Below are 10,140 nucleotides of genomic sequence, written 5' to 3'. Positions count from 1 at the left end.
CGAAAAGAACCTAAAAGTCACATATTGCAGCAGGCGTTCGCACACTATATTGTACATTAAAGTACCTTCACTGCTACGCTCCTGGACGCTAACCATAGGTTTAAATTTGTGGTACTACACCTACGTTGATGGTGTCTCCATAAGAGAGAGAGATTATCGAAAGTACGTAAAACAAACAAACACGCATTCAAACAAACAAACAGCATAGGGTCATCGTCAATTCACCGACATTCTCGATATAATTCCCGATAAAAGTAAAAATGCAATCTTATGCATGGTTATGTGCATTTTGCGTTTGCGTTTGAATTTATCCCTGTTATCATGTTTCGTATGAACATCCTGAAGGGATCCGGTTAGAATAGGTCCTTAGTACTACCCCTTGCTTGTCGTAAGAGGGGATTGAATGAGGGTGGTCCTTCGGATGAAACTCCAAAAAACCAAGGCTCTGTGTTATAGCAGGTGTGGTACTATAAAAATCTCCCTTGCTCGAAGGCCATAAGCGCTGAGCATATACCTAAATATTGCAGCTCGTCACTGGCAATGTTAACGTCTCGATATCGGTGAGAAATTTTTGAGCTATATTTGTTAAACAATATACAACCAACCTACAACCCTGTTATCAAATTACAGTCACCCCCAGTTTCTCCGCCTCCTCAATATACAGATTCCCTGATTTAAGATTTAAGAAGTCATGTTAAAACCGATGGTAAAGAATCCATAAAGATTAACCACCCATAATTCTAATAATGTGCAAGTCTAATAAGATGAGTTTTTCAATGTTTTTAAAAGTGTTCGAATTCTGACAACGGCGGAGGGTATCAGACAGAGAGTTCCAGAGTGTAGCTGCTGCCACACACAAGCGCCTGTTTCCATATGTGGAGGTTCGACATCTAGGTCTAAATAAATGTCAGTGAATTAACGCCTACCTCGACAAGGGATTCGCGGTAAATTTGAGCATTTAGTCTGCCGCATCTTGAACGACACAGTGCCAGGTGAGAAAGAATAACTCAAATGTTCGTGTAAAGAAACCAAAACATTTTACAGATAATCATACTAGTTAGTATTTGTGATATCGGATAAACTGATTATATAGAATCTTTTAGAAATGTTTTCAACTGAAAAGGGCTTGGTGCTATATCTCCATTTTGAATTTCTATTCTTGGTGTATATAGCGACCAAATGATACAAGTTTACAAATATCTACCATTTACAAATGATCGCAACATCAACTGACGTATGGTCACGTGTACGCATAGAAGACAGAGATATGCAAGCTTTATTCACACATGTATCTCGCCATAAATCAACGATTTAATGATGCGCGAAGAAGACATCACTTTTTTAAAAATAAAAAATAAAATTCGTTTTAAATGTTTTATCTTGTTCTATGATTATTCGATCGTGAACTTCGACAGCACCCTGATCTTTCACCAAAGACTACAGCCACATTCTTCAGGGTGCCTGTGAATCCACGCGAAGTCCTCAGATCAGTCATGTGATAAGATACTTTCATCTCATCACATTAGACAAGATTGTTGGCAGTTAAGTGAAAAATCATTACCATGTTTATACAGTAAATAACAAAACCGTCCGAATGACCTCGTGACAGATCGCGGGGTCTCGTTTCATTGGGATGATGTATTAGAGCATGTTTTGTTACAAAGATCGTGTTTCTGTCACGCAAGTCACTGACTGGAAAACGAAAACAAATTTATTACGTTCGGTCTTTCGCCTGTTTGGCTATTCGTCGTGTTTTATTAAATTCTTATCTCCGACGTAGGCACAACAAAAACAGAGCACACAGCCATCCGATTAAAGTCTGTTGTGACCAGTTTATTGTACGATATTGACTGCTAAAGAGACGACAGTATATCGATATCAATTTTATATTATTTCATATATGTAAGCAATGACTTGCCAGTGGCGATATCAGCGCCGATGCGTCGGGTGCACGAACCAACCCTTCACAAATATGATTTTTTAAAACTAGAAATATGTCCAAAACACTATACATGTATATATATCTCTATATCTATATATATACACGTCTTATTCTTTTTAAGTTAAATTCATGGGGGCTTCACCCACTGGTCCCCCACCAGGGCTTCGCTCTGGACCCCCAGCTTTTTATTTCTCCCCATTATAAAATTGTTGGATCCGCCAATGCATGCTTGTAAATGGACATACACCCTCTCCCAGCAAGAGATTCATACAAGAGAACTTTGTGTTCTGGGAGCCGTTTTCATATGCTTCTAGTATTGGTAATTCTTACCATAACCTATGTTGTTTGATGCATTATTAATAATTCTACCATATGAGTGAAAAATTCTCGAGAGGGACGTTAAATAATACACAATCAATCAATCACGAATTCTACAACGGTTACTGCAAAGATCAAAACAGTGCCGCGGTCATTATTCTACGATATACCTTCATACGTATAAGCTGATAGTGGGAAAATTGAAACACATCTCGCTTACACCTAAAACGCGATTATTCTCTCTCTCTCTCTCTCTCTCTCTCTCTCTCTCTCTCTCTCTCTCTCTCTCTCTCTCCATTGGTTAAGTATTGTTCAGCCCACTGTCATCACCACTAGTACTCTGACTGCTTTTAATCTTACTATTGAATTTTTTAATTTTGAAAAGTGAAATTATATTTCTACAATCTAACATAACATTCCATCGTAACGAACATGTTGGTTTAAAGCCTGGTTTTATCGGTATTACTATGCACATATATTTTCACGGAGGTAAACATTTCTTGAACGTTTTAATTTTAGTCCAGCTTATTCGGTATCTGTTCATGATTTGTACCGAAGAGAAATAAAAAAGCAACAATGGAGATGTTAATGTAATCGTGGATTCAAAGCCCGCAGGCATTACATTCTTACGATTTGTATTACAAGTAAGTTTTGCTAACAATAATCTGTAAATTTTTGTTTTGAAAGAATGTCATTTATGTTTCTTAATATGATTGGTTTCTGTGTGTCTTTTAACAGAAATGAAAGAGAGATTGATTCGTAAAGAAGTGAATATTTGCTTATTTATAGTAAAAGTATAAACGATTGCTACAAGAATTAAAATATAAACCCATTGCATATATTGGGTTTATATATATTGAAAACTTATAAGATGTATATTTATATACAATATTTCTATATGTACAGGAAATATATCCAATGTCATATATAGTATTCAAAATAGACTGATCCCACCTCTGGAGTGTCCGGAGGTCCGTGTTTGCCTAACTCTTTGTTTTGTATTCCTAATAGGAGTTATTATTATGAGAATGATCACTGTTCGTTATCTCCACCTTTATAGGAGTTATGAGAATGATCACTGATCGTTATCTTCACCTTTATAGGCGTTATGAGATTGATCACTGTTCGTTATATTCACCTTTATAGGAGTTATGAGAATGATCACTGTTCGTTATCTTCACCTTTATAGGCGTTATGAGATTGATCACTGATCGTTATCTTCACCTTTATAGGAGTTATGAGATTGATCACTGTTCGTTATATTCACCTTTATAGGAGTTATGAGATTGATCACTGTTCGTTATCTTCACCTTTATAGGAGTTATGAGATTGATCACTGTTCGTTATCTTCACCTTTATAGGAGCTATGAGATTGATCACTGTTCGTTATATTCACCTCTATAGGAGTTATGAGATTGATCACTGTTCGTTATCTTCACCTTTATAGGAGTTATGAGACTGATCACTGTTCGTTATCTTCACCTTTACAGGAGTTATGAGAATGATCACTGTTCGTTATCTCTACCTTTATAGGAGTTATGAGAATGATCACTGATCGTTATCTCCACAGTACACTGCGAAAAAACAAAAATAATGTCGTCGTCGAAATTTCTAGTGGTATATCTGAGAAAAAAAGATTTCTTTTTCATAATTTTTTTTAAATATGATATTTCTCTATGATTTTCTGCAACAATATGACATGGGTAGATCTTATCTATTATGACTGAACAGCTGGGTACAGATGTCCTCTGAGATGTGAATAACTTTAAAACGACCGTTTGCCCAAAATATTCACAAACATGTCTTATCTGTTTTTATTTCATGAACAACAGCTACTGTCCTTTAACTTTTTTCAACAGCATTTCAATTCTTAGATTCTAATGTTCTTTCTTAAAGGGGTATTAACTGTCATTTTGTCACGAAAAATTGAATTCAATGAAAATTGCCCCATGCTTTATATTTCAGTAATAACACCAGTATTTAATGATTTCAAACAATTTTTACCCTCGAAGCAGGCACATAAATATGCAATTTTGATGATAAGATAATCATTGGCTTGAAAAACAAATTTTCCGTGTATATTTCTTTACACTAAATGCGATAATCTAACATAGTTTTATTAGGTTTCTCTTGTTTTTTGTACAAAATAAATGATTGTATTAGTCATTAATATATATTCCATGCCATTGAGAGATTTTGAAAAATGGATTACCATCACTTTTACAGCTTATGCCCCTTTAAGCTTTTGTTGAGTATTTCTAAAGCATAACAAACAAGATGTGTGAAGCTGTTGTTGTACCGTCGATCAGAAGTTTTTTCATGCTTCGCCATTAGCATTGTGATAATCGAGTTCCGTGTTATTGTGATCGCAATATTCACGATCTGACATCTATTTACATAAAAAAAGAAGTGTCACTCAAACTATTCCGGATGTCAGTTTCTCTGCCACACACACGGTGTACTGTTAATGACCGGCGTACCTAGATGGATGAATGTAGCAGACTAATGGATAACCTTGGAAACGACCTTCAATGTCCTACGGAATGGCTACACCATAGGGTGACGGGATACATTTCTCGGGTTTCGTACTCGATTGAACTGCAGACAATTACAAACAGCTATTGCAGTACATTTCCACAATGGGAAATGATTTAGAAATGATATACTCTCCTTATTAGAACATGCACATGTAGGATATCATTTTCCAGCTGTGAAAGCGAACGCTGTGCGTATGGAACTTGAAGGTACTGATGGGGCGTATCAAAAGATAAAAATCCTACATCAATGTTCTCGTTGCAGCCTCTGTGACCTATACATGTCAAGCTTGCATGAGTCTGTAATTTTAAAGTACGCTGTGCAAATAACTTGTGTATGTTACTTTTCATTAGCTGTCTATAATTTTTCAAATGAATATTACATAGCTCAGAGTATCGGTTATGTCAGACCTGGAACACCATATACACTGGTTATGTCAGACCTGGAACACGACGTGCAATGGTTATGTCAGACCTGGAACACCATATACAGTGGTTATGTCAGACCTGGAACACGACGTGCAATGGTTATGTCAGACCTGGAACACCATATACACTGGTTATGTCAGACCTGGAACACGATATACACTGGTTATGTCAGACCTGGAACACGACATGCACTCGTTATATCAGACTTGGAACACGATGTACACTTGTTATATCAGACCTGGAACACGATGTACATTGATTATGTCAGACCTGGAACACGATGTACATTGATTATGTCAGACCTGGAGCACGATGTACATTCGTTATGTCAGACCTGAGACACGGTGTACATTCGTTATGTCAGACCTGAGACGCGGTGTACATTCGTTATGTCAGACCTGAGACACGATGTGCATTCGTTATATCAGACCTGAGACACGATGTACATTCGTTATGTCAGATCTGGAACACGATGTACATTCGTTATGTCAGACCTGAGACACGATGTACATTCGTTATGTAAGACCTGAGACACGGTGCATGGTGTACACGTACACATAACATACCGTGACAGCTTATGAAGAAAGAAATATCTTGTGTTGTTTAAAAATAGTTGTTTGCACCGAAAGCATCTACCCAAAATGTGCACGACGATATGCGGCAAATGTTAAGGAAAAAGGGGCATGTTTAACTTCACATAAGCATTACTCAATGCTAGCGATTTAAAAGAATACAACTATTAGTTATGTATACAAACATAGAGTATAATATAATGTCTCTGATGAGAGAGATGGACAAATGCTCTAGTTTTCAGAGGAAAAACACGTACGAACTATTCACCACCGTCATTACGAAAGAGGGTGCTAACCAAACTATAAGACCTAAGTCACCATTAATATATTCTTTGACAATTCATATAAACAAAGCAGTCCACTCTGCGAGATCTATAGAACACGAGTACTTTAAACTACATTATATACGACTGATTGATAAGGTGCAATACTATTGACTCAGATGAAAAAAAGCCAGCTAAAATCCCGCGACTTTCCTGTATGGGAAAACTCTGGACTTGAGACCCGGCTAGATGGTTATCAACATGAGAAAAGACCCAAGATTGCATTGTCATAATGTTATTGAGGTATATAAACAATTGCAAACAGTAAATAACAAAGGTATACATTGTAATACTTATATATACATATACACGTGTTTAGATGGGTAATTATCTCTCCGCCTGTCAATTTCCAGTGTCACCAGTCCTCACTGAGCGCATAAACCGAGTACATCGTTAACACATAGTTAAGTTTGATTGATGCCGTTATGACTGCAATACTACATATAAATACTTTGTATAATATACATATTCATACTATAATTAACAATTCATGTGTACCAGGGATGCATAAACAGTCGCCAACGTTACCCTGGTAATTATAAAGAACGAAATATAAGGACCCTGGTTTCATGTTTCCCTGAACGGTCTCTCTCCTTTAGAGGTGTGGAATTGTTCCTAACTTTACGATGAGTTTCGCCACCACGAGGCGTTAAATCAGAAATGATATTGGACAATTCTTGGAAATAAGGGGCCTTTATCTCACCATATTCGGTATTTGGGGCGATATATTATATTAAGAATTCATGCATGCCGGATCTATCATATTAACAGAATTGAGTGGTAATTCACACCTTAAGTATTAACCTGACACTAGAGCACATCGTGTCGGTATATTTATGATTTAGGTCGTCTATCACATACACTTTGCTCTCTTCACTCATCCCCAGGTGTAGAATCACTATACACGTGTGGTGATTTTTTCGGCCATTTCACAACCATGTGGTGTTAACACGACAATCATCGGATAATTCAACAAAATAAGGAGCATTTAATTGTTCTTTGGTCTCCCGATACCGATGTGTTGCCGTCTAGGACCAGCCTTAAAAATTTAGGCCCGGCACTGCGAGATTCCATTGTTCCTTCTACGCACCACTGCCAGACTATTTTCTCCACTGAAATCGAAACTGTATACAGCACATTTAGGTCAAACAAATCCCTGTGTTTAAAACGTTCGGATTTGTTTCCTATTATACAATGTAAATGAAGCTTTACTTCTCACACAGAGTTTAAATTGTGAGTTTTGCTATTTAAATCATATCATGACCACTATCGATGGTATGAGATGCGATGATTTTTTCATAATCGGATAATATGCATGTTTTGAGTTAACTGGCATGTCCTTCAGTTTATATAGCGGTATAAATCCTCGCAATTAGTAGTCGGGGTTGTTTTCCACCATGTATCTTTCATAACTTTCCGGATCGTATTCCGGAACAGGATCTTTGTATCGAACAACATCCGGTGGAGGAACGCTTTCGGACTTCCTCTTTTCTTTTGTCCACGCTTTCTCCTTCACCTTGTTGGCCATTTGAAGGTCAGGAGCGGGTACACTACGAGCATGCGCAATCTCCACTGCATTGGCATCCAGGTGGTACTTCTGCTCTCCTCTGATCTGTTCATTTACCTTGTCCAGCTTTGGAACATTCATTGCACCTTTAATTAATACCGAGTCTGCACAAGTTCCTTTTCCCGTACTGACAGGCTGATGGGACTTGCAGTAAATGTCATTGTCAAATGTGTCATTTTTATTCAGATAATAATTTTTCATGTTCAAAAGCGTCTTGCACACTTTACAAACGAAGCATCCCTTATGGTACATGGCGTCCTTCACTGGGCCTATTCTGTCCATGGGATACAGCTTCTTCATGCACTTATAACACTTATCCTTGGGGAATTTCACTTGATATTTCAAAGACTGAGATCGGATGGGAACATTTCCAGACTTCCATTCACCGTTAAGGAAGACATTTTCAGAATCCGGTGAAAGAGGACCGGAAGACGATGTCTCCGGAAGTGAATGACCCGATATGCTAGAGGGCGATCCTGGCATGGAACTAGATGAAGTACTTCCGGTCTCGTTCAGCTGCACGCGCAACGGTTTTCCGATTCCTTGCTTTTCTTCGGACACGAGTCCGGTTCGCGGAGTAGAAGGTGTCTGTGGACAGGAATTAGAACCCACGGAGGCGGTGGGTGATTCAGCAGCTGGGGATGGCTGGGGCACGACACTGGCGACTGTGATCGGTACGGACACTGATCCCTTGGGAAGAGATTGCAGATTGTTAGTAACAGCTCCAGGAGATATATTTCCAAGAGCTATGTTTGTTTGAAGCGTCCATAGTGCGAATTCCTCTGGGCTCATCACATTGAGACTCGAAGGTGGGTTATTCTGGGGCGACAATGGAATTTGTCCGTTAGGAAAGTTTGGGTGGATGTTGTTGGGCATAGCTTGCATGTTGAGTCCAGGTATCCCCTGATGAGGAGACACCGGGGAAGGTTGTACGGAGGCGATAATGAAGGGTCCATTGTTCGTGGAAGCGGTTCCATCTGTTCTCGCCATAGACATGCACGCATCCAAGTAATTTGTTCCAGGATTGTTTAAATTCATGGTTCCGAACTGAGCGTTAAGTTGCTGCATTTGCTGAAACTCGGGATAACTTCCCGTCCATATATTTGTTCCTTGCATATTCTGCGATGGGGGCACGACATTAAACGAATTCGGGGGATTAATCCCTTGATTGAAATTATAGTTAGGGTCCATATCAAACAGCTGTCTTATCTACAGAAAAAACCTCGTGGGTCCTCCACTACGATGGAGTTTTAAAAATGACAGGTGTGCTATTAAACTTCGAATGAATTCCCGCACACATGAACATACCTGAGACCTGGATTCCATTTAGCACAATAATGTAAGTAAAATAAGAAGACCTGTAAATTTGGTCACGCCCCCATGACTCTAACCAATGAGCGGATTTGTTGCAATGCCCTCTAAGTCTATTTTTCAAAGGCTGACTAGATTTACCTAATAGATTGTGTACGCGCTTTTTACTTGTTGATTGATAGCCAAAGAGGTATCTAATTCATAAATTTTACCGAGCCGCAAATATGCGGAGCTGATTTTGAACAATGGTTGCGTATTTAGGTCACAGTAGGTTGACAAAATCTGTTTTGAATTCTAATAAATACAGAGAGACAATGCACAACTAAGTCAAAGAAAGTTCAAACAGATGGAAGAAAGAAGATTAAAATTGTGTTTAAGCATTTTGTTTTTGTGTATTCACTACGCGGGTCGATGCATATTACAAATACAAGTGTAAAATCACAAGCTAAGCCGTCTCCATTTTTTTGAGAAAAAAATTATTTTTACTGCGTGGTACACATATACTAGATCACGAAACACGTGTATTGATTTCGAATTCTTGTACAGAAGAACTGTACAAGTTTATCAGCAACACTTATCATTTATTTATCTATGTGAAGGCAATGCAGACTACGTGTGCAAGTCATGCAGGAGTCATTCTCTTCAAAGTGGGGGTCATTTCGATGGCGACCCTTGCGTATTTTGGGCAGCTGCACTGTGTCTTTAATACCGCCTCGCTTTGTTATATGAAATATTAATGAATATTAATTGCCAATAAACTTTCTCACTTTTAAAACATTCAAAAAGTAATCTCTATTTTTAAACGACCGGAAAACACATAGAAAATATTGATGCTTTATGCGAGAAATAATTACCTACCGACATTTGTGAATATATTGTGAGAGAGATCATAAGAATTATTATGAAGGACTATAGCACTATGCATACAATGAGTATAATGAATAGATAAACGATGTATTAAAGGCAGACTAACTCGGATCTTCTTATTCTTAATATCCAATACAGTTTTGCATATTTCGTTACTAGTAAGTTTAATATGCACTAAAGATACAAACTGAAAAAAGAGAGAGAAAAAGCTCAATACCACCGGAGATGAGGACTGCGGAAGGGGGTGGGTGGTGGTCTTTCAGCATAGGCTTAGATC

General features: G+C 38.1%; 1 protein-coding gene across 1 annotated transcript; it reads right to left on the bottom strand.

The window, feature by feature from the left end:
* Positions 1–6,337: 6,337 nt before the first annotated feature.
* LOC125654402 (uncharacterized) lies at positions 6,338–9,113 on the bottom strand. The gene has a single exon (XM_048884361.2). It carries the CDS (start codon positions 8,874–8,876, stop codon positions 7,491–7,493), a length of 1,386 nt encoding a protein of 461 aa, XP_048740318.2. The 5' UTR covers positions 8,877–9,113; the 3' UTR covers positions 6,338–7,490.
* Positions 9,114–10,140: the final 1,027 nt, after the last annotated feature.

This window comes from Ostrea edulis, chromosome 7 (genome assembly GCF_947568905.1).
Source record: "Ostrea edulis chromosome 7, xbOstEdul1.1, whole genome shotgun sequence".
Lineage (NCBI taxonomy): Eukaryota > Metazoa > Mollusca > Bivalvia > Ostreida > Ostreidae > Ostrea > Ostrea edulis.
Note: the sequence above shows the minus strand (reverse complement) of the source record. Positions and strands in the feature narration are given on the sequence as shown.